Source organism: Pholis gunnellus (assembly GCF_910591455.1).
Source record: "Pholis gunnellus genome assembly, chromosome: 9".
In the NCBI taxonomy this organism is placed as follows: Eukaryota; Metazoa; Chordata; class Actinopteri; order Perciformes; family Pholidae; genus Pholis; species Pholis gunnellus.
In genome coordinates this window covers 2688418-2713967 of record NC_136535.1, presented here as the reverse complement: position 1 = coordinate 2713967, position 25550 = coordinate 2688418, and the positions used below count along the sequence as shown (strand labels likewise).

General features: G+C 40.4%; 1 protein-coding gene across 2 annotated transcripts in view; it reads right to left on the bottom strand.

The window, feature by feature from the left end:
- Positions 1–25550, bottom strand: part of bcas3 (BCAS3 microtubule associated cell migration factor) — a 360714-nt gene that overhangs the window by 316266 nt on the left and 18898 nt on the right. For both annotated transcript variants that reach the window (XM_079166673.1, XM_079166674.1), the window contains exon 7: positions 22278–22350. In XM_079166673.1, coding sequence (XP_079022799.1) covers positions 22278–22350 — 73 coding nt within the window. The remainder of the gene's footprint in view (positions 1–22277; positions 22351–25550) is intronic.

Genomic DNA, 25550 nt, shown 5'->3' with positions numbered 1-25550 from the left:
GGTCAGATGTAATAAGATTTCCTGATGCCGGGGACGTTGGGGCGTAGGTTGAAAGCAAGGCTAAATCACAATTATCATTATGGATCATGGCGGGATGTCAGTCCTTGCACATGTTAAGGTGACGCCGAGCACCATTCCCCAGCTCAGTAACAGGCCTATTATGATGGCCCTATTAGATCAATGTGTCAATTACTATTACTCAAACTGGCCCCAGGGTCTGAAAGGATACAAAACGAGGGAGATGGAGGAAAGGAGGCTTGGCTCATTTACTTCCTCTGATAGGACAAGAAGCTACTCCAGAAATTAAACAGAAAATGGAGCGGCCCTGCCAGATACACAATACACAAGATGCAACATGATAATAGATCAAAGAGAGAAAAAACACGACACTTCCATTAGGTTAAACTGTTGTTGCAAAATGCAATGTCATAAATTAGAAAAATTGAAATCAAAATGAACAACACTAAGGCACAGTATGTATGTGTATCTTGTGTGGCTGCTTTGTGCATGTAAATTCATTTGAGAAGTGTGGCTTCTTTCTTTCAACAGACTACGTCACACTAACGGCTCTGTGAGGCTGTGCTAAGCACAGCAATGCGTTAAGCTAACTGATCATCAGCACGCTATCATCACAATGTTAACATGCAGATGGCTGGAAGGCAATGTTCCCCATGTATCGTAGTTCTCTGTTTCAGCATGCTAACATTTGCTAATTAGGACTTAAAAAAAAGTACGGTTGAGGAAGGAAATGCAGATGCAATTTTGACCAGATGATGGCGCTAGATGAAAAGTCTAGCTGTAATTATTCATCCTGAGGAGGGCATGAATATCTCCACTTAATCTGAAGGAAATCCATTTAATACTTGCTGAGACATTTCCCTTGATGAAAAGTCAGGGATCATAAGTCATAAGGATACATCCTCAGAGAACATAGAGCATCTGACAAACATGTAGCGTCAGCTCAATGAGTAGATGTGGAGACATTTTACTAGATCAGAAAAAACTTCAAGGGATCAACAAAGTCATTCAAATTCATCCACTGGTGACCATGAATATCTGTAGGAAACATAAAAAACACTAAAAGATGTTGAGGGATTTCAAACCAAAACTTTCAACCTTAAAATGAGATATTTCTAATTTAAATTGCGATGCTGTAAAGCCATCAGTAGGCCTACCTGCTGAGTTCTCTCTTTCGATTGGCCCTCCAGTCATACTGCTCTGCCACTGTGCTGCACTGTACCCGATTTGGACAACTTCCTGACAAAACAATGTTTAATGTGACTTTTACAACCATATCTAAGTCTTAATTTGAGTTATGCAGCTGTTTACAATGGTCATTAGGGTCCATTATGGTTGGCGCATGTCTTATTATTGTGCAATCATCATCAATCTATTCTGTGTACTTCCTCCTATATGAAACATGTTGACATCTGTTATTTTAATTTACACATCAATGCTGCACTTATTCCATGAGTACTTTCCCTCTGAGAGACTCTGCACACACCAGCGGATCAAAATGTCACGATCTCATGTGGCTGAGGAAGGCATGGATGGAAGCCGAGGAGGAATTAAAAAGCAGGCAGATAAAGTCATTTACAAGTAAGGGACGTCATCACATTTCTGACTGGTGCAATGTTTTACAAGTTCCCCAAATACGAACGACAATTACATGCTGTGGAAGTTCTAAACAAATACAATCTTGGTTTTGAAGGTCGAGGCTGGCTCTGCTGGAAGAACAGTAATGCTCCAACTGGACACTGTAGACTGAAGATACTGAAGAGGATTGTATTTTCACTGGGGTTCAACTGATGAAAAAAGTGATTTACTTTACCAAGATCCAATAGTTTATTCGAGTACTCATCATAAGTGTATACTTCAAAGAGAAGAGGAGCCTCTGAAAGCGTTGCGACAATGCGACACAAAGAAAAGCAAATATTGGTACGACATTCAAAGTAGATGTTTGACCATAGAAACAGAAACTCATCAGGTAATGGTATCGTCAGTCTCATACTCTCTTGAAGCTGTTCTGGAGCTTTGTATCATATCACAGAAGATGGAGTTTGCCCAGTTGTCATAGCATCATATATTATGTTCCAATTTGCACGTTTGTACTTGAGGGACCTCTTCAAACCAAATCTGCATCTACAATTCCATGACAACTGGAACAGAAAAGCTGTATCGGAACATTCCTTCCGTCTTCCCTCTTGCTATTTGTTTAGTTTTTTACTCCCCCTCCTCTCATTCTCAGCTCAAACCCAGCCCCCCCATACACAACAAACGTTGGCCACATGAGAGCCGGATAGGGGCCTGAAGGGAGCCACAGTGATTCCGGCAAGCTGCAGGCATTAGTAGGAAAGTAATTAGGGTAAAAAGTTCAACCAGCGCTCCATGTCTGCAGAGCTGCCAGAAATACATTTCCTTCACCGTGTAAGACTGCACATACAATATAATGACCAGTATTTTGGAAACACAGTGACCTATGTGTTTTACTGTTTATGTATTAAAGCATCACATTCTAGAATAAGTGAGAAAATAGTAAAGAAAACGGTTAAGTCTGACTGTAAAAAAGGTTGTTTTAAAAATGTAAAATGAATACCAACTTTAACTTCACTGTAGGAACTACCCACCAACACCAATAACAAGACTTTCATTGGACACATGGGAAGTGGTGTATAGGCAATAACGTCTATACATTCAGCTTATTCCTTCTTCTTTTGTCAGCAGGAAGTGGATATTAATATTCATTACCCAAACCAAAGCTTGCATTAGATCCAATTTTAGCAATTTTTGCCTTGTGCCAATTTTCTGTCTGAGTTAAGTGGAAGCACTTGACACAAGAAACATCTGGTCATGGAGGAGTTCCTTGTTCTGCTTTAACATCTCAAAGCTGTATCTGGAAACGTTCAATCGAATTTCGTTGCTTTCTATCTGCTTGTGCATAAGGACACGGGCTAGAGGACAGCTTCAAGCAGGATACTTTTATGTGTTACAATGCAAATTACTTAATGATTATTTCATCAGGTGCTTTGGCTTCTGGCTCTCAAAACTCACTTTCCAGCCACATCATAGAGTCCTGACTCAGAGAATGAGTAGGAAAAAGGTCAAAACTAAGTTGAATGAAGGCCCATATCCATCAAACGTCTCAGAACCACTCCTTTGAATGGTGCTTAAAGTTAACATAGGACTGTAAACAGCCCTACCGTAGAGATGACTTCCTACACTGGCTTTCAGCAGTACTTTAGAGTGACTTTGATGTCGCTGTCTCGCTACACTCTCACGCGTAAAGCAGAAATGATGATGATATTTTGTAGTTTTTCTGACAGTTGCAGTTTAGATAGTGGTAAAAATGTGCAGACTTTATGTAAATAGATTGTCAAATAATATAGGTGACTAAGCTACTGTATCTGGGTTACACGCAATAAAAAATAAGCAATTATCTCACAATGATATTCACTAATTAGACATTTACTTTAGGCACATATTCAACTTTATTTCAGACTCATGAGTCCATATAGCAAAAAAATAAAAAATAAATAAAACAAAAACACAAATACAACAACAATATATAAAATACTATACAATACGAGGACACCAAGACACAGGTGTAGTCATTGCAGTTAAAAAAAAGTCACTTGTTAAAAAACATACAGACATTTGTGCCAATGTTTCCAGAAACAAGAAGTATACCTTGTGTCACTTTGTGTTGGATCACTTAAGGCTTTTATAATTATATTTTCTGAATCAATTAATCGACATTTAAATTTGTAGATGAAATTCCTCAATACAGCATGGAAGGTGGGAACATTACGACTCACAAACATATGACTTGCACTAGTCCATCTTGGAAGCTTCAGCAAGATTCTGAAAGCATCATTAAATGCCACCTGAATCTTCTTCATTTTGGCTTCACTGTAACTGCACCACAGGTGGGCTGTATACAGTGGAGTACAGTAGGCTCTGAAGAGAGCTGTTTTAACATCGTCTGTACACATATAGAATTTACGTGCAAGCATATTAGCTTGTGCATACAATTTGCAACACTGCCGCTGCACATCGTCATCATCACTTAGATCATTCCTGATGATGTGACCCAAATATTTCATTTTCTGCACCACATTTAGCTCTTGGCCTCCCATAAAAAACGAGGGAAAATGTAGCTTCTGATCCTCCTTGGTTCTAGCAATCACAATAACACTCTTTTTAGAGTTGAATTTGATGTCATACTGCACGCCATACCGTGAGCAGACTCTGAGCAATTGCTGTAAACCAGCGCTATAAGGAGACAGGACCACTAAGTCATCAGCGTACATCAGATGGTTGATAAGACTTTCCCCCACCATACATCCTGTGTTACACTCTTTTAACTTTTTAGAAAGGTCATCCATATACAGATTAAAAAGAGCAGGTGACAGTATTCCACCTTGTCGGACACCATTGTTCACTAGGAAGGGTGCAGATACACTCTTACCCCATCTAGCTCGCATGGTTTGATGTAAATACCAAAAGTGCAGAATCCTAATCAAGTATGGAGGGACCCCTCGCTCTTGTAGTTTGATAAACAATTTGCCATGATTAATTCGGTCAAAAGCTTTAGATGCATCCAGGAAACCCATAAATATTGTGGTGTTATGCCTCCTGTACTTACTAACAACTTCCTTCAGTGCATATATACATAAGTCAGTGCTATGTTTACTTTTAAAACCAAATTGATTGTCAGTGGTTATTATGTATTCTTGAAGCCTATCCAAGAGAATTTGTTCTAATACCTTAGAGAGTACACTAGCCAGAGCAATTGGTCGGTAATTTTCAATGCTGGATATTTTACCGGTTTTATCTTTGATTACTGGCACCAACAAAACAGTCAGCATAGAGTCAGGAAGTACGCCATGCATTAACAATCCAGAAAAACACATTGCAAGTAAAACTGAAATTCTATTGCTAGCATGCTTCAGATGTTCTGCTGTTATTTGGTCAAGGCCACATGCTTTGTTCAATGCCAATTTCTCAATGGCATACATCACTTCATCAGGTCTAATAAACACACCACCATTATTGGGAACATCACCAATATTAAATTCATCACTCTTCACACTGTTGAAAATATCCCTGTAATGTTTACTCCACAGATCTGCAATACTATCCGAACCAGTAGCCCCATCAATGTTGGATGGCAAGGGCATCTTAGTGTTATTGGCAACCTTAACTTCTTTCCAGAAGTCAGAGACATTATTGTGCTGAAGCTTTTTGGCCATGGAGTTTGCCCTCATGGCCTGTTCATTTCTTTTAATAAAGAAAATACAAAAATACATCTGTGCATTATCTGGGGTTTTGCTGTGAGAGACTCAAATGATCACTGTTGGACAGCTACATTCTCCCTGTGTCATAGAAGGTGGCAGGTAGCTCGTATTCTGCAGAGAGAGAGAGCATGTTCTTTCTTTTGCATGATGAATAGATCAGTCAAAACAAGACAAATACAAGTATACAGCCATGCTAGCGGCTCTGTGTCACCATGCTAACATGCTCACAATGACAATCAAAAAAGGTTTCGTGAGTATTTGGTCGTGAACCCAAGTTTTGGACGAATCAAAATGTTATCAGATGATGGCACTTAGTTAATACAATTTGAGGGAGACATAAATGTCTGTAACAAATTTCATGGCAATCCATGCAATATTTGTTGAGAATTTTCACTTAAATGTCAACCTCATGGTGGTGTTACAGGAAAAGTCAGGGTATTACCTAAATCATTTGGATGCACGCTGTCAGAACCATATGCCTTTACAAAATTTAAATGCGATTCATCAGAAATTTCACTGAAATGTCAACCTACTGGTGACGCTTCAATGAAAAGTCAGGGGATAACCAACATCCTGAGGACTGCGCTCCAGTGACATCTGTAATTTAGCAATCCATCCAATAATTGCTGAGATAGTTCACTCTGAACCAAACAAGTAGACCTGCTGGTGGTCGTAGGATCACCACGGTCACTGGACTAAAGTGATGGGCCTTCCGATAATAAGCTCAATGCCATTGATAAGTATCTCTCCAAACACCGAACTTCTCTGCCTGAACACCATCTCCTGGTAGCTCCAAACAGTTCGGTCATCTCTGGAGCTCTCCTGAATATTGGCAGAGATGGGGGTCATTTCCTAATTTTTACTCCAGCACCTAGAAGTAGGACCATAAATGCATCTGATGGTTTTTGGCCAGTTAAGACTGATTTCTACTCTTGGACGTTAGAAAAATATTGGCCCTGCTTAGACCCACCAGTATTACTTCACCAAGCAAATGCTCCTTTATCTTTCCTACAACATCTGAAGAAAATCACATTAGTACTGCCACACACTTTGTTAAATGTAAAAGGAAAGTTTAGTAAAATAAAATATTAATTGCTTTGGCCACAGAGGCCTGCTATAGGGAATGGGGTTGTGGTAAAGGTTTGAAAAGTCATTACTAATCATTCAGCTTGTCGAGTGTGTTTATATGCACTGCTTCCAGTCCTACTGAGTTTAATCTGACTTCCTATTTGAAGGGGGAAAACTGGCGAGGCAGAACACATTTTCGACAGACATTAAACAGACATGCAAGTCAAAATAAACGCTCTTGAGTGAAGCCTGAGCCCCGAAGCGCTGCCTATGCACTGAACAAGTGTGTATGAATGTGTGCGTGTGTGGTGCAATGAAAAAGGGGAAGTGGAAAACCAGATTACAGTCACTCTCATTTCCACACAAGGCCATGACAAAAGGGACCGGTACCGATTTCATTAGAAACATTATTTCAGTGGAGAGCGTGATATTCCTGCCCACAAATTGAAGACCAACTTTGGAGACCAAGATAAAAAGATCCTCAGTGACTGTGTATTCTGTTCTGGTATGACTAGATTGTCTTAGACACAGATTAAAAGGGATCAAAATACCAGGTGCATATGCACGTACAATTTGAGCTGTGAACGTAATTCTCAGCTCTAACATACATAACTGTTCAGGGCTAACAACTGTCAAAAAGGGACCGTGGGACACACAACTGACTCTTCGCTAAGCCCCGCCCCTTTCTGTTTACCTCTCCGTCAAGCTGTCAGAGCTAGCATGGAGCCCACACTGTCACTAACTGTACTCCCACAAAAAATATTATCACATTTTTGGGAAAACGAAAAGCGAGAGAAGCAGACAGAAAGGTCTATAATATGTGTTTGAAGGATAGATGCAGGATGTTGAACAGATTCAGCAGCAAAAACAGGTTCAAAAGAAAAGAAGATATCTGAAGCCTAGAGATCACCTGGCAATGGAGACAGAAGACTCTGGAATCAAGGAGCAACACTGTTCCTGCTGTTGCGCTTTGCTGCGTCTGTCCGTGAGTCATCAGTGTCCTCTTTTGGTACGCAACGTTATCAGTTATACATTTGTTTTTCACTGCCTGAGAAATGGACGTGTGGTGTGAGAGCATGTGAAAAGTGTCAATGCACCCTTCGCTAAGTCCAGGCTGGCCAATCATAGAGTCGCATCGCCCAACTCAACCAGGGTCCGACTATACGGCTTTGCTCTATACACTCATAACATCGTTTCAGATCCTTCTTATTTTAGAGGCTGGTTGTGTGGATGTTGACCGAGTTAAACGTTATTGCCTGGGGCACAACAGTGATGCTCATTACCCGCAGAGGTTGGAAGGAGACATATGCTGAGTATAGCATACCTTTAATGTTAACTAACACTTCAATGCTAGGCTAGCTACTGAAGGTATACTGAATACATTTAAAAAAAATGTTTGTTGGTGCAGGTAAAAAAAAAGTTTTAAATGTTAATTTTGATTTTAAAGTTACATGCACCAGTAAAAGAATAGAAAAAAAGAATGTCAAGCCCTGTAATCAATACAGCTTCACAACAACCCATGATGACAGTGAAACTACAAATGAAATATGATTCACTGATGGCAGCATCTAGCTTACACACAGAGTAGGCTTAGATTGCAAGAGTGACAGAGTGTGTGTGTGTGTGTGTGTGTGTGTGTGTGTGTGTGTGTGTGTGTGTGTGTGTGTGTGTGTGTGTGTGTGTGTGTGTGTGTGTGTGTGTGTGTCCGCGTGCCTCTGTGTGCTCGTAATGTGACAGTGAAGAACACCATAACCTCATGGTGGATAAAAAGCATCACTTCTCCAAATCCCCTTAATCTGGTGGATCGTTTTATACAAATGCTTGATGATTTCCATTTAATACACTTTAGAAGATGGATACATCCTGTCCACAGAGCAAAACCTGTCATGAAAATGCACTAAAACACAAGAGCTTAGTGCCACAATGGGCTTTTGCCATCGAAAGTGTTTGTGTGTGTGTGAGCTAAGTGGAATTTTCTGCTTGCAACCATGTAATTAATAGCCTGCGTCCAGGAGCTTTAAGCAGATTTAATGATCGGTGTTCAGGGGAATGAAATATGTTTGTCGTTCATATTACTTTGATTTTGCTTGGCATTTACTGCCATTGCGAGGGGCAGGAGGTGGCAGATGGCACCCAAACCGACAATGAACAGACGTAAAGTAACAATGTCTTTGCTTGAAGCACTGCACTAGAAAGTAAACATGACCCACTACCACCTTCTCTACCCGTGGCTCAATGGGTAGAGCAAGTCGTCCGGCAACCGCAAGGTCGGCGGTTCAATCCTGGACTGCTACGAGTCCGGTGCTGAAGTGTCCCTGAGCAAGACACTGAACCCCTAACTGCTCCCTGGGCGCTTCTCAGCAGCCCACTGCTACCAATGAGCTAGGGATGGGTTAAATGCAGAAGTTACATTTCATGTATGTGGATGAGTATATGACGACTCTATTCAAATTGAGTTTATAAGCCAGATACACATTATTCATGCTAGCGTATAACTTGAAATGAAAGCACATCAGCTGCAACGGACATTGTTCGTACTTTCAAAGAGACAACGGAGGGATGAGGTGCTTGGGTTTACACATACATGATTGTCCAATAACTATGCAACAGGGGGTCTTTTTAGGCTGGTTCTACAATGCAACAGCAAAGACGCAGAGACTCAATTCACTCTGTCTACTGCCTTAAGACGGTGTATGCAGAGTTAACTGAGCTGTATAAATGACCAGCTCAATAAATTGTCACTTTTATGTCCTGTAAAAACATACCGTTTTTGAAGATGACTGGATTTAGGCAAAAACTCCTTAATGATTTAGAAGAGTTAAAAGAATGAGCCTTTATGAGAACAGAAAAACCAAAGGCACTCGTCCTCTCATCGGAAGATCGGCAGTTTGTTCCATTCAGAGGGCTACGATGCGCTTATTAAACGATTATCGATTCCTCTTGATGCATCAACATTTCTTATTTCTATACATGGTGTATTTTTTCTCACTGTGACTACCTGCTACTTTTAAAACAGAGCATATTTGTAATGATCTATATTATCAAACAGATGGATTTACTTCCAATTTCTTTTATGTATACCATATTAGTAACAAATGGAATCCATGTATCAACTGGAAGGTTACATTTTCCAAAATATTTCCCAGCATTCCAAAGAGAACGAAAAAGAAGATTACTAAAATTGTGCCTGTAGCAGCATCCTTGAGCATGTTCTGAATCACCTGACATAAAAAGCTGATTCACAATAAATTATTCACAATAAATAATAATGACTTATCTTCAACCAAAATGTTCCCGTTATGGCCAATGAGCATATAATCCCTCAAAAAAAAAAAAAAACATTTTGTTGTATATTAAAATCAATTATGCAAAAACAATGCAGAATTCTATACCAGCTCTCATACAAAAATAATGCTTTCTCTGGAACATGTGGGGGCATAGCCATCAAGGCATAAAGCGCTCGGTTGTAACCCAGCTTTCCTCAGTGATTCCATGACTTTAGAGTGTGGGTATAGCTGTGGTGGTAAAATAAGAGATTGAATGTTGTATTTCAGAGTGTGCAACATAGCGCAGAAGCTCTGGTTCTCAATGACAGAGAAGGGGAGCAAATCCTTCCAATTCAAAGAAGCCAAAATGCTTGCATATGCTATCTTTCAAGCCAGAGGGAGCCAGTCTATCCATATTCGGTCGCTCACGCTCAGCCACTTTTACCGAAACGGAGCTAGTAGTTAGAATCGAAATGCATTGAAGAATCTATTTTTCCCTCGCCCCTAATAGTCCATTTATTTGGTCATGAATTATGAAATACTCAAAACATTGTGAGACGTATAATATTATTTAACCAAACGTGCTCAAACATTTGGCTGTTCCAACATTTACTGTATAAAAAGAAAATATTTTGGAGCATCTCCAATGGTAACACAATGACTAACACCATAACATTCACTTAAAGAACACGCAGAGGCTGTTAAGTGTCCAAGAGACAGCATAGGACAGTAGTCAATATGTATCATATGTCAGAAGGCTTTCTAAAAAATATACGTTATGAAAAACAGTGAGTCTTGTCAGAATACAATAACTAAAAAACAATACTGAATTGCTCTTAAGTTAGATCCACAATGATGAAATACTGTACAAAGATTATGTTCATTAGAAGCAAGATTCATTTAAGTGTGTGGTGACCCCCTGCTGTGCTCTTATAACTAACTTCACTGTTTGGGTTGCAGGGTGGTGCTTTCTAGTAACACCTGGACGTCCCCCTCTGGGAGATTGCTGGCGGGCATTATGACAGCTTTTGGGTTCCTTGAGTTCTGTGGGCTGGAAGGTGTGGCCTGAAATTGATATCACAGTATCATTTGGAAGGCTAACAATGGGTACATCCCAAGTCTCTTAATTGCATCCCCGTTTCCCTCACTTGGGTCCTTTCCTTGCGTCTTAGTCCCTCCCACCAGGGATGCATGAATGATGTCCTTTCCTGAGTTGCGTCACGTGAAGCCACGTCTGTTTCTGATGACGGCGGCCGCTGATCACAGCTGGATCAGCTGTCAATCGGCTTTAACAGCTGGAGAGACTTTTGAGAAGTTTGTGTCTGTTCACATGATCACTATAATTAATAATAGTAACTAATAATACTAATAACTAATAAAGACACAGTAATCATCACTGTAGATGTGTGTTCTCTCTCTAGCCGGTTACCTCTAACAAATTGTGTTCTGTTTATGAGCGCAGGATCGATTTCTACCAGCAGAATGCGTCTGTATGTTTTGAAATTCAGATTGTGACGTTATTATTAAATAACCAAGAATATGATTATGGTTCCTCTTATATGATATAACTCATCAAACCAGACACTCAGGAATGATCAGCCTTACGTGACTGAATGAAATGATGATCAATGATGGAAAAAGTGTTTCCTCTCTCTCTCTCTATATATATATACATACATACATAGCTCAAAAAAATTAAAGGAACACTTTGAAAACACATCAGATCTCAATGTGAAAAAAAATGATGTTGGATATCTATACTGATATGGACAGTTTAATGTCTTAGGAACGAAAGGATGCCACATCTTTTGATGGAAATACAATTTTATTTTATAGAAAATCAAAGTGAAAACATGATGTGGCAGGCTAGTCCATTTTGCCAAAATTCTATTTCTGCAACTCAAAATGCTTCTCAATATCTTGTGTTGCCCCCACGTGGTTGTATGCATGCTTGACACCGTCGCGGCATGCTCCTAATGAGACGACGGATGGTGTCTTGTGGGATGTCCTCCCAGATCTGTCTAAGGGCATCAGTGAGCTCCTGTAAAGTCTGAGGAGCAACCTGGTGGCGTCTGATGGACCGAAACATAATGTCCCAGAGGTGTTCTATCGGGTTCAGGTCAGGTAATCGTGAGGGCCATTCAATTGTATCAATTCCTTCATCCTCCAGGTGCTGCCTGCATACTCTTGCCACATGAGGCCGGGCTTTGTCGTGCATCAGGAGGAACCCAGGACCTACTGCACCAGCGTAGGGTCTGACCATGGGTTCAAGGATTTCATCCTGATACCTAATGGCAGTCAGACTGCTGTTCTCTAGCCTGTAGAGGTCTGTGCGTCCCTCCATGGATATGCTTCCCCAGACCATCACTGACCCACCACCAAACCGGTCATGCTGAACGATGTTGCAGACAGCATAGCATTCTCCTTGGCTTCTTCAGACCCTTTCACGTCTATCACAGGTACTTAGGGTGAACCTGCTCTCATCTGTGAAAAGCACAGGGCGCCAGTGGTGGACATGCCAATTCTGGTGTTCTATAGCAAATGCCAATCGAGCTCCACGGTGCGGGGCAGTGAGCACAGGGCACACTGAAGGACGTCGCGCCCTGAGGCCACCCTCATGAAGTCTGTTTCTGATTGTTTGGGCAGAGACATTCGGAGGTCATTCTGTAGGGCTCGGCCAGTGCTCAACCTGTTCCTCCTTGCACAAAGCAGCAGATATCGGTCCTGCTGATGGGTTGAGGACCTTCTACGGCCCTGTCCAGCTCTGCCTGTCTCCTGGAATCTCCTCCATGTTCTGGAGATTGTGCTGGGAGACACATCAAATCTCCTTGCAACGGCACACGTGGATATGCCATCCTGGAGGAGTTGGACAATCTGTGCAACTTCTGGAGGGTTAAGAAATCGCCTCATGCTTCCAGTAGTGATAATGACTCTAGCTAAAGCCAACACTAGTGGAAAACCAGTCAAAGAGATCAAGAGGGAGAAACTAGAATTGGCCTCCACATGCAAAACCAGTCCTGTTTTGGGGGTCGTCTCATTGTTGCCCCTCTAGTGCACCTGTTATTAATTCCATCAACACCAATGCAGCTTAAACTGATTAACAACCCGCTCTGCTACTTACCTGACCAGATCATTATCAGAGAAGTGCAATTGAATCCATGCCATACCCTGATAAAAGATTGTTCCTTTCATTTTTTTGGAGCAGAGTATATATTTATTTATTTATATATATATACAAAATTAGTGTGGCCTAGTTAAAAGGATGAGACACTAAGATACATTTATATTTTATGAGGGACTTTATATATATATATATATATATATATATATATAAAGTGTTTAGTCTCTCCAGCTCTCTCTGACTTTAATTGTGTCCATAATAAAAGTTATTGAGGGAAATATCAGATCATGAAAAGACAAATCTTTCAAATAAATGAAGAAAGTTGTTATTGGTCCTTTTGTTGTTCAGTCTACAATGAACATATATTTAAACCAGATGTTGAATCAGAAAACTAATCAAACATAAACTAGAGTTTAATCTGCTGTTTACATGTTCATAACTACATTTACATGTTTACAATCTCACCAGTCCGATCGGCTGCTGCGTCCAATCACATAAGAGATGAACAATGAGGGGGCGTGTCGGCCATTAAAAGACTTCCTGGAAGTCTGTCCTCGTGGGTCCTCGCTCATGGCTCCTCGGAGATCCCTCCTCACTCAAATAATAGCTTTGGGACGGCCGTCAATGTGGCGGTGCAGAACAACTTCCGGTTCGAGCGAGGAGCGAGGAGCGAGGAAATGACAATTAAGAGACTTGAGATGTACCCAATATAAATATCCCAGTATATACATTTTTCTTGGGGGGGTTGAGCACTGGTATTGAAACTGCATGGCAGCCATCACTGTACTCCTTACTGTATAACTAGGACATATTTCACATAGTAGACAGAAAGGTATTTTAAAAACAACTAGCAAAACTGTAATAATAAACATACTGCTTGTCGGTGTGCGGAGTGTGCTGTCTTCTGACATAGTGTGCTCAAACCATGTCCCTATAATGGAAGTTGCACCATTTTTTGTTTTTTACTAACTCCTCCTGCTCCTCTTAACATGCAGCACTTCCAGCGATTTCTTCGTTTCCAAAGAAAGCAGCATGGGCTCTACCACTCTGGCTCTGGCAGACTTGCTCATGTTTTCCAGACTAATCGCTGGGGCAGGCTGCTGATGACAAATTCTGCAACAATTTGTATTTCTGTGTCGGTAATGAAGTTTGAAAAGAAGAGAGGTATCGACATTATAGTCAATATCCATAAAATGGGGCAACTTCATACTGGTGTATTTTCCATGCCTTTTACATCTTCCACAACGAGGACTGACTGTTTTACATTTTATTACGAAATAAATGACTTCTCTGAGCAGCCCGTGCGTCTGGTTTCCCATTTTCGCTCATCTGATTTTTGTTTAATTGGTGTCAGCGTGATGTCATAGGTTAGTTGTAGCCTAATAGGCTGTGTGCAATCTGGTTGTTTGGGAGACATGGAGTTTACCAGAAAGTTAATCAATCAGTTTTAATCATTTGTCCAATACCATGTTCAGTCTGGAAGTGTATATTTGCTTGGAGTAATGTGTCAAAACACAAGACATCCGGCTGCATATTTGTTGCGTACGATTACTGCTGGTTAAAGCGCGGACGCATTTTATTGCAATCTTTGGAATTCCTAAAGTGATTCAAAGTGACCGTAATTCATTTTTTCATCACATCTGTTTGCTCAAGTTTTGAAGCAGTTGAAGGTGAAATACAATCAGGCTTCTGCATACCGTGCTCATAGCCAAGAATTGGAAAGGTTTCATCAAACCCTTGAGAAGAAAAATGCCAGGTAATGGAAAGGAATACAATATATGCTCTACAATAACATTTCTGAAACTTCTTCTTCCAGCTGAGCCTCCTCCTGCATGGTTCTGTACCAATTATTGTGAGGTAAATGGGGTAACTAAACCAGGTCTTTATCCACTGAGACACACAGAGGAGATTGTGTGGGTCAGGTGGGCTCAGCTCATTTGGTCAGTCAATGTGATTAGCTCAAATGATATTTGCAATACTCCTCTGTCTCCAGAAGTTAAAGAGATTTCAGCTTGTATAATTCCTTTTGGTCTATTCTCTGATTCAGTGATGAGTTTTGGGCTGTGGAATGCACCAGTGACCTTTCACCATCGAATGAATATGGTTGTGTTTGGGCTAAATGGCTGTGCTGTGTAACTCGATGACGTAGTGATCTACAGCGAAAGTGGGAAAATTGTTTTCAGCACATCAGGAAGCTGTTTGACCGGTGTTGCTTCCATCTAATGGATATAGTGTTGAACACCCTGTGAATTTTTTCTCTAGGTAAATCTTAACTCTTCTTAGTTGAATTATTCTGAGAAAGAGACTCTTGCCCTTGTGAGGGTGTTGCAACAATTTATGAAGTTTATGTGATTCCAGTTTTGTAGTGGTCTACACGGGTCATAATGCACTAACTTTTCTACACTACTTGTGTTGCCCAACCACAGATTGATATATTGGTTTCTGTTTTTGCAATCGTACTGTTTGGACATTCACCACATTAACGGCTCAGACAATATTGTTGATGATGCTTTATCAAGAGCACCTTGTTCGTGAGATGCTTTCTGTTTCTGTGTAGAGAAAACCCCCCCACCTGGACAGTAGGTGTCCCTGGTTCTCTTTGCTTGTTGTCTTGCAGGTGCTGAATGGAGGATCATACAGATGCAGCCCCCCTAGAATTTCCACTCCCAGCCAGCTGCAAGTCAGGGTGTGTCTAGATTCCTCTGAAAACACCCCCATTCGTTCATTTGCAAGGTGACACCATGCGTTGGTGCTTCCTTCACAATAAACACACAAAGTAAACTGAAGAATCATGTTTCTTTCTTTTCACTGTATATTTCTCAGACTTACAGTATTTTCTGGAACATCAATAATGTTTGCCTCCCCTCAGATGTCAAAAGTTATTTACATATTTTTGAAAGCACAAACCCTGATTTTCAGGGTGATCTCCTTTCAGCCAAGTACCAATCAAAGAACCAGCGGGGTAAGGTAACAGATTGGCCTGGACACCATCACAGAGGGAGGGGGAATTCTAGGTGGATGCATCTGTAAGCAGCATGAGCTACACCTTGGCCTGGTGTGCTCTGCCCTACAAACTCCTCCTGGGAGATCTGGGAGATTGCCGGCAGGCATGTTGATGGCTCGTGGGTTTTTTTGTTCAGTTATTCATATACACTGCCACACACCCATACATGCTGACTACATGTTATATTGGTTTGCGTTGTTTTACTTTAGTTCCAAATCCATTACTTTTCTTGGCCTTCCGACCACTCAAAGCGCTTTAACATTACATGTCCTTCACCCATTCACACCCATTCACACACCATGCAAGGTGCCACCTGCCCATCAGGACTATCTAATATTCATACACATTCCACAGGTACAGCCTACGGGAGCAAATTGGGGTTAAATGTCTTGCCCAAGGACACATCTACATAGACTAGCGGAGTCGGGGATTGATCCTCTGATTAAAGGATGACCCTGCTCCACTGAGACACAGTCGCCCCAAGATAAATAAATAATTTAAGCCTTCTTTTAAATGAAATCTACAACTGAAAAAAAATTTACTTTAGAGCTGGATAATTTCATTCCAGCATAAATCTGAGACATAGATCTTGCAACACCAAGTATTTGCAGAAAACACAGACAAGGTGGATTATCTTCTGAATAAAATACTTCCGGTCTAACAATGCCATGCTTGTTTATGGCTGTGGCAAGCACAGTACAAAAAAACATGACCATGAGATCTGCTCAGAATATCAATCTGTATTAGCAAAAACCCAGAAATAGCACATTCAGTAGTAATCTGCACGGTGAAAGTGGACTATTGGTGAAAAGAAAAAAGGACCACATCCTCTCAGCATCTGGAGATGTTGTGAGGGAGTAGCTGGTAGGTTGAAAATGTCACTGCCAGTGAAATCTGGAGAACAAAGCGCGGTTATTCATCAGTGAACTTTTGCCCAAAAAGTGTGTGCTCTCTCACACACCCACAAACAGTTAAGTTTCCTCTGTCTTGGCCATACAATTTACATTCATTGAGAGAAAGCAGCCTTAAGTCTCCCAGAATTGTAATACCTGTGGATGCAATTAAAATGAATGAAAATAATAACAACAGCAAGTCGGGAAAGGAAACACAAATCCTTTCCAGAAATGTGAGCAGACATACCAAGGTCTGCAATGGCACCAGCATTCTTTACTGATTCCAAAAGCCTACTGGCAATAGTGCAAAGACTGAAAGGGACGCATGTGTAGCTTTAATGTAGCTTTACTGTCAAGAAAATCACTGGATCCATACATTGTTTGGACTTAACGCATAATCCTTTCCATTGATAAAATTATGTTGAGTGTGCCTGACTGGAAATCCACAAGTACAGGGCTTCAGCACACATGCTTTTTCCCTTCTCTGGTTTTCCTTTAATTTGCAAATCTTGTAATCTAAGCCTAGAGCTGACTGAACCAACTTCTAAACCAGCACCGCTGTAGCGGCCAAGGCTTCAATCTGTTTTTCATTTAAGTGTCAAGACGGCATCCTTTTTGGTGGTTAACAAAAGCTGTTATTTCAAAATGATTATATGCTAAAAATTGTGTGAGGACCTTAGTAAGTTTATGAACAGGCCCAATGGAAAGTACTGCGCCGCACCCGGAAGCCTTTTTCCTTCTCGTCTTTAACCAAAGTGTTATTTACCAAGCACTTCTGTAGGGGGAAGAACCAGGCTGTGCCATTCAGCCAGAGGTCAGGGTTTCTGCCTTTCAACACAGTGCATGTTTTTAGCATTAGTGTCGAGCAACGCTTGGATGATTCGCCAAACCGTCAAAACGCTGCCCTCTCAGTGTCAGTGAGGACATAGGAAAAGCAGAAGCAACGGCAACAGCAACGGTGTCAGAGAGACAGGAGCGGCAGTCCCTGGAAAACATCAAGAGGTTGGTCTCCATCGAGGCCCGGCTGAAGACAGACTTCCTTATTTCATTTCCCAAGGAGGATATATTGAGTTATATTTTGTGTTGCTCTGGAGGAGGAGCATAAGTAAATGGGGGAGGGGCGAAGAGGAGTTCACGGACTGAGTATGGAGAGGCAAGTACAAGATGCCTTGTGGTCTGTCACTTTTTAAATTCACTTTCTTTCACTTAACAAAGACATGACATGCCCAGTCCCAGCCCTGAGAATCCAAGGGACCTACACATCTGTTTAATCTCCTTCCTGTCTGCCTATGGGGTGTCCAGGTACTGCTCGCATGCAAACCATAGCGCCACTAGAAAGCCATGAATCACAGTCACTAAGCCCACATCACTGGCTCAGCTCCAGTTGTGTGCATGTGAAGGGTTCATAACAAGAAGCTGGGTGTCCTTTGATGCCTCTTATTAACAGAAAATTACTTTCAGATGTAGGATTTGTACTTGTATAACATTGCAAAGAGTAAAACACTTTCCCCTCCCTTCAGCAGTTTAAAGACAAAATATCGTGACGATGGGTCATTCCAATAGCACACCGAGTTCGCTTTAGTTTCTTTGCTTCTGGTCTCCGAGCAGTCTGTGAACTTTGCAGGATAGCTGCTCTGAAACTAATCCGTGGTCACTTTATTAGGTCACTCATACAATTTAATGCAATCCAATAGAACTGATCTGCCACAAATTCTACATTCAGGAAGATGTATTAATGTATTTTGTCAAAGAGGTGTTTATCCAGCTATATATGTATTACTGGGGTTGTACTTAGTGATTGTGTGCTGGACTTGATTATACGGAAATGTGACAATACTCCTTTCAAAAGGTATTGTTGTATTTAGTTGTACAAATGTAAAATCTTGGCCTTGGAATATTTAAAACATTAAACATAAATGTATCTAAAGAACTACATCTAATTAAAGCTGCACAAATCAATATTTTTAGATTGACTATATGCAATGTGAAAAAAACTGTCCAACTCTGAACTGTGGACTCTGAAGTTCCCCCTCAGCTCTTCGGGGTTTTTGTAACTTGAAGCTCATTGTTTTGGTTTTACAGCCAGTAGCCTAAACTATTTTGGTGCAGTGTTAAGCCTTTTTCACACATAGTTACTGGTAAATTACTGGGATAACCTTCCAGGCACCGCTAGTGATTTCCACTATGTCCACATGCAGTACATTTAGGACGATTTTTGTCTTGCGTCTTTTCACGTAAGTTACGGCAATGCTAGAATAGATGTGACAAGGTCAAGCAGACGGCAGTATTGCTACACTTATGGATGTCAACCGCCATAAAACTCAGAAGAAAGAAGCGTACGGGAGAGAAGACGTCTCAGGAACATTTTCAGGAACATCAGGTGGGCGAGGAGCTGTTATTGTCTGGTGCCAGTATTCTTGTAATGTATCTAATATTTAAGTTTACGAGAAAAGTCAAATCACTCGGGTAAAGCATCGCTGTAAATACTAAACCAGATATAAATACGTCATCAGTGGAGTCATGTAATTGGTTTGTCTTTTGTCAGAAGGTCGTAACCCTTTACGTGCAATGTTACTGCTTTCATTCATTTCCAGGCATTTTCCCTGAAATGTTACTTGGGCTGCGTTCCATGTCGCATATGTTTTCTTTTTACTTCCAGTACGTACTGCAGCTAACCTTAGAAAGTGCGTACTGTTGCATGCAGTATGCATTCAATTGGGACATACTACTTTGTCATCACATTGAACTTTGACCCTGTTGCTCATATATCCTCTATGCAGAGGACTGTGGGTGAGAATAGCCAGAAGGGCATGCTGGCTTCATACTGCAAAATGTGACGGCACACAGTAGGACATCCTGGTATTTTTGGCATACTGCTTTTGACAAACTTTGTATTGGGAAATATTAAATACTTTTTTTGGAATATTAAGTAGTGTAGTAGTATGGGTATTGATACACACCCTAGGTTTTGAATCGATTCCTGCTCCCATTCACACATGACCCGATGCAGGAAATGTGGTAATAGCAGCTAAAATGGCAGATATTTTTGCCAAAGGTTGGTGGAAATCAAAATAGTTTAAATGTAGAGAGATTATTGGACTTCCATTTTTCAAGTGGACACAAACATGACTCTAAATAAAAGCGTGTGGTGCTCTATGTCTGCCAGATGTGTAAATAGGAAACTTCACCATACTTTATGAAGTGACAACATGACAATGCCGTTGGTTCCCAAAAAATAACAGCTTTAAGCTTTTTAAGCTTTGGAATTAGCAGCAATGTCAGCCATAACTAAAGTATTCCCAAGCCTAAAGATTGATATCTTGGCATATCTTAAAAGGTGGATATTAGCTCAAATAAATCGGATCAAATTCCGATCCTTTCTACACTGTAATGTGTGTTCTCTCCTCTACCTGCTTGTGTTGAAGCACTGCTCTCCTCTACGAGAACTGGGCTGAGGGCTCTACAGAGTGCACATTTCACTGCATATCAAGAGTGTGCAACGTTTCAACAATAGCAAATCTGTTATCTCTCTTCTCTCTTAATGCTAGGGAAGAGCAGTGTCCAAAAACAGCTTCTTGTTTTTCTCATTGCTTTTACAGTTTCACAAACGTCACTAGCAGCAGATCATATCAGCTGTATTAATTAACATTAATCTGTGAGTAACGTGATGGCAGTACAAAATGAAACTTTGCTGTTCTCAGCAAAAGAAAGGTTTGTGAGGGGAAAAACTACAGTACTTCTGTAGTTCCAGCAACTCCAAAAGAGAGTTACATCTTCTCTCTAGCTGATCACATATCTACTACATATGTACACATATATACATTTTAGAAGAAAGAGAAGGAGGCCCGGCTACCGCTCAATGAATTCACGACTGTTTGCCGTCTTGGCTCCACGATGGTGGAACGAGCCTCCCATGAGGTCAGCAGAAACTTCACACAGCTTCTTTTGCAGACTGACAACTCATATGTTCAGACCAAGGCTGGGCAATGTGGAGAAAATCAAATATCACAAAATTATTTTTGATCAAATACCTCAATATTGATATTGCAACGATATTGTTGACTATTGGTGTTTTCAAAAAATATTTCCACAATGAGATTTTTGATAAATAATCATCAATAATGTGGATATAATGATAGAATTATAATGATATATTATAAATAATAGAACAGCTAGAACAGTCTGGTATGTTCAGAAAATGACATCACATGATGCAGCCTTTAAAACCAGGTAAATACACTTATGCGATATTACAATATCCAAAATCGAAGATGATATCTATTCTCATATGGACATAGATTTATATAGCACCTTTCTAGTCTTTAGACCACTCAAAGCGCTGTACACTACATGTCATCATTCACGCACACATTCACATACTGATGGCAGGAGCTGCCATGCAAGGTGCCAACCTGACCATCAGGATCTGATCTAATTGCTCATTCAAATGCACTCACACACCGATAGAAAAGCCCTCGGGAGCATTTCGGGGTTGAATATCTTGCTTAAGGACACTTTGGCATGCAGACTGGAGGAGCTGGGGATTGAACAGTTAGTCAATCTTTAAGCCGCCCAATACTGACAATGTATCGATATAATATCGATACATTGTTCAGCCCTAGTTCAGACTGCACCTCGATGTCTCTAAATCTAGTACCTGATTTAGTTCAGCATGTTTGATGAAGATTACATGCATGACTGCTGTGATTTTTGGGCTTGTACTCACATGTTTGAATGCACTTTTTGTATGTTGCTTTGGATAAAAGCATCAGCCAAATAAATGTAATGTAATGAACCAGGACATTAAGTATTTGGATCAAGATGCTTGTGAAAAATAAGGTGGGTCAGATATAGCATACAACATTTCAAGCGTTCCAATGTTGTCGCACACACTTAATCAACATTTAGGTTCGTATAAGTAGTGGATCGGACTCTGTATCAGCAGATCCCAAATATTTCTGTACTAGAACAGAAAAAACATGATGGGAACATCCCTACCTTCTGCAAGAGCTCAGCAAGGACAGACTATTAAGTAAAGTCAATCAACGCCTTCCTCCACTACTCACTCAAACCATTGCTTACCACTTGATTATTTAGTGGAACACAGCCTTCTTGTCAGCTATTTTGTGCTGGGGGAGGACTTGATTTTGGCCTGACCAGCCACTGTTTTTAGCTGCTCTTATAGGCACTTAACTAAAAATGACACTTTCTGTCACAACTAGAAACTCACCTTCTTCAACACACATTACCTACAGTGTCCCTCATGGTTTCATTCAAGTCCTCTTTGGCTTTTTAAATCATATGCAAGAGATAAGTCATATAACCCAAGGCATTATTATCCTAATTGCTACATATATTGGGAAAATCCTGGTATTGTTTATATTGTTTAGAACTGGGCCAAAATGAACTTAACTTGGCCAAAATTACAATAAAGAAGCATAGTAGTGGCCTTAAACTATTCAAGAGGTCCATTCCAGCCGAATATAATTGCAGGAGTAGAAACTCATATCTGTCTGATTGTGTGCTAATCTGCCTGCAATTGCTGTAATATTGGTGCATCGGTAAAAACATATAAGATCCTGTTGGTAAAGGTGGTGATGTCAGCTTTATTATGATGCATGAACTCACCCAGAAGACCCCGTGCTCTTGCACACCCCCAACAGAGGCCTCTTGTCAGAAAAAGTGTCCGTCTTCAGAGGACCTGAGGAGGAGGAGGAGTCATAGAAAGAGGGATGAGAAACAGAATAATCTGCACACAACAAAGAGGGACTTTCTTTCAATGAACATGTGAGGCCTCTCGTGGTGCCCACCCTCATTCAACAGGCAGCCTATTACCATGACAGGAAACATGCAGATTACATTACTACTGTTGCCCTCTAATTCAATTATGATCACAAAACATTTTGGATTTTGTTTTCTTCCCGAAATCAGGTCATATTTTGCAAGTTACTATTCTCACCAGCCAAAAGGGGGGATCCATGTAATGTAAGGACTGGTGTTCTTCCCCTTCCTGATCCTCCACTATGTGAGGTTTTCAAAGGAAACCTTCTCCAGAAAAAGTCAGGAAAATATGATTTAAAAAAATGACAGAACTGAAATTAGATGGAGAAATCTCCTGAATGTTGCAAAAGGGAGTGAGATTTCTTTTTTATCTCCTTGTTTGTTTTGGGGTTTTCAGGGTGGAATTACAGCATGGTAAAAAGCCAGCAGGCATATTTAAAAAAAGAAATGAAGAGAAAACATGTTGCATTAAGTGGACTGATCCCGTGTTTTCCATGATTGTCTCATTCTTGAAGACGGACGGAGGATCAGGGGACTGAGGGGATAGGGGCGCTTAGATTGAAGATGTTACCCGTTAGAGGACTGTAATTTGAGGCTTGACAGTAATCAGCCTGAGTTCCTGTGGTATGGCGTGAGAGCCAATGTGCCTTCCCTACCAGCCTTTAACACTCCAGACAGGGTCCTTTCTTCTTTCATTTTTTTATCATCACACATCATTCCCAGTCAAAAAAAGTGAGCCGTAACATAAGTAGAACTTTCGCAAACTTAGTGAAATGCCACATTTACTAAAATAAACTTTCTGGGGAAAATGCAACATTTGATGAATAAAAAGACTTTGATTTGATAACTACTGTAATGGACAGTAATTGAAGCAATGTTTGCATGTTTCAATGTTGCATAAGGGAAAGTTGTATGTTGATATAATACATAACATGGGCTCAAAATTACAAGCAACTTGCTTGTTCTTAAACTTCATAGAAATACAACATCCCAAGCGTACTTCTATCGTGAAGGCATACAAACTGACCTACACTGAAAAAGAATATAAAGACCTACAGTACATATTATCATATATATATATTCACATTTCCTCAATGCTCATTTGTTATCAATCAAGGAAACAGTGTTGCCTCATTTTCCAAGACATCGGATGAACACAGGTTGTAAACTCCAGAGAGGATGTGGTTAAATGCATTTACTCCGTTTGGAAAACCACTACTCTCTATTCTAGGAAAAGAGAACCTTGCCTTATTATAATCAACACCTATTTTCGGGTCTTTCTAAGTCCGCCCACCCACGGCCTCGCATCCCAGACAATTGGCCTTTTAATGGCTCACCACAGTGCAACACTGTTTGTGCCCTAGCAGATAGCAATCACTGTCCTTCCCTCCAGTAGTACAATTCATATTTATTTTCTGCTGAGAGAATTGCTCCCCTCATGTGTTGGGGATATCTGCTGCTTCTTATTACTGTGGTTTGCTTTCATCCACTTCCAGCGCTCTTCAAATGCAGCCATTGTGTGTTGTTGAAATCTGCCAAAAGACCGGAACACGGACAGAGAACAAAAAGGCGATTTTCTCAGCGAAAAGAAAAAAATGGAACAAACCAGAGAGGCTATATGGCAGCTTTCTCAGCACTGACTGACACCTGCAGAGATAAAATGTTAACTTCATGTCTGGAGAGGATCTAATCAGTTGAACCACCAAACCATTTACACCATAGCTTTGAGGATTACAACACTTGTATTCATACTGCATTCAACTTTCTAGTGTCTGAAAAAGGCTGACATTTGTTTCTCATCACTGTGACTATTTCACTATTTGTGACATAATAAATTAAATTAATGTGATAATAAAAAGTAGAAACAGGATTAAGATAAGCAGTTATGGAAGCAGACATTTTATATTGCTTCACAGAATTTGGTGTGCATTGTTTCTTTAAAAATGGGCTTTTTATTTTTTTCAAAGAATTTGGGGATGTTTACTGAATTACAAAGAAATAACTGCAATTAATGTAAAACTTTTAACTGGGACAATACATTTTGCACTGTTATTTTAATTTGTGCCATGGGGAAGCAATGATGATAAGCTAATCATGATGACAAGTTACAACCAGTGATGGTAAAGAACAAAATCAGTTTCAACATTATTCTCTTCAGTTGGAGAATTACGAAATGCCACAAAAACCAAGTCAATTTATGTTGTTTAAAATTAAAAAAATTGGGAATAAAACAGAATTACAGTGATTTGTCATATGGGTAATGTTTGTCCTTCAACCTCAGAAAATCAGGGCTGTACCAAATGAAAAATTGTATTTCTTGTCATTATGGTTGTGATAAATGTAAAGGATGGTGCTGATAGACTGCCTTGTACGTGCCAAAAAAAAAAGAAAAAGGTAGGTAGACAGGCAGGTAGTCCAATTATATCATTCAGAAGGGGCTTATTACACTTATTACACACTTATTTGTTTCTCTTTTTTTGTCAGAGCCTTTCATTTAATAATTGCTGTCGGGATGTGAAGAGAATTTCAAAACTTCTAACAAAAAGGTTTGTAAAATACACTACAACCCTAGCTTTAAGTGACCAGGAGGCAGAGCGTGATTATGCATGTAACAAAGGCCCTGTCCACCTACACAGGTGTTTCCACTTATTGTCTCTAACTGGACCGCTCCTTAGGTTGCAGTTGGGTGGACCTATGCTGGAATTACACAAGGTCTCCAAACTTAACGAACCAGTGAGAATGATAAAGATTTAATTTCCCCTACCCAAACAGGTGCAACAAAAGTAAAAGGAAGATCTAAGAGATGTCAATCAAAAGCAGTCTGAACACACCTCCACCTTTCTGATTGCAACACATACCTTTTAAACAATTGCTACTTTTGTGTGCATTTGGTCAGTCCATAAAATGAACATCCCCCATTTTGGCTCCACTACTTAGCTACCATTGATACCTGTGCCAGCCATGTACATTAATCACAAATAGCTATGTGTAAAGCGCCCTTGGGTCTCTTGAAAGGCGTTTTAAAAATGCAAGCTGTTCTATTTCATCCTTACTGACCTTCCTTACCAGAGGTAGTGCTTAACACTGGATATATTCTGTCTCGCGCCTGCGTAGGTCGAG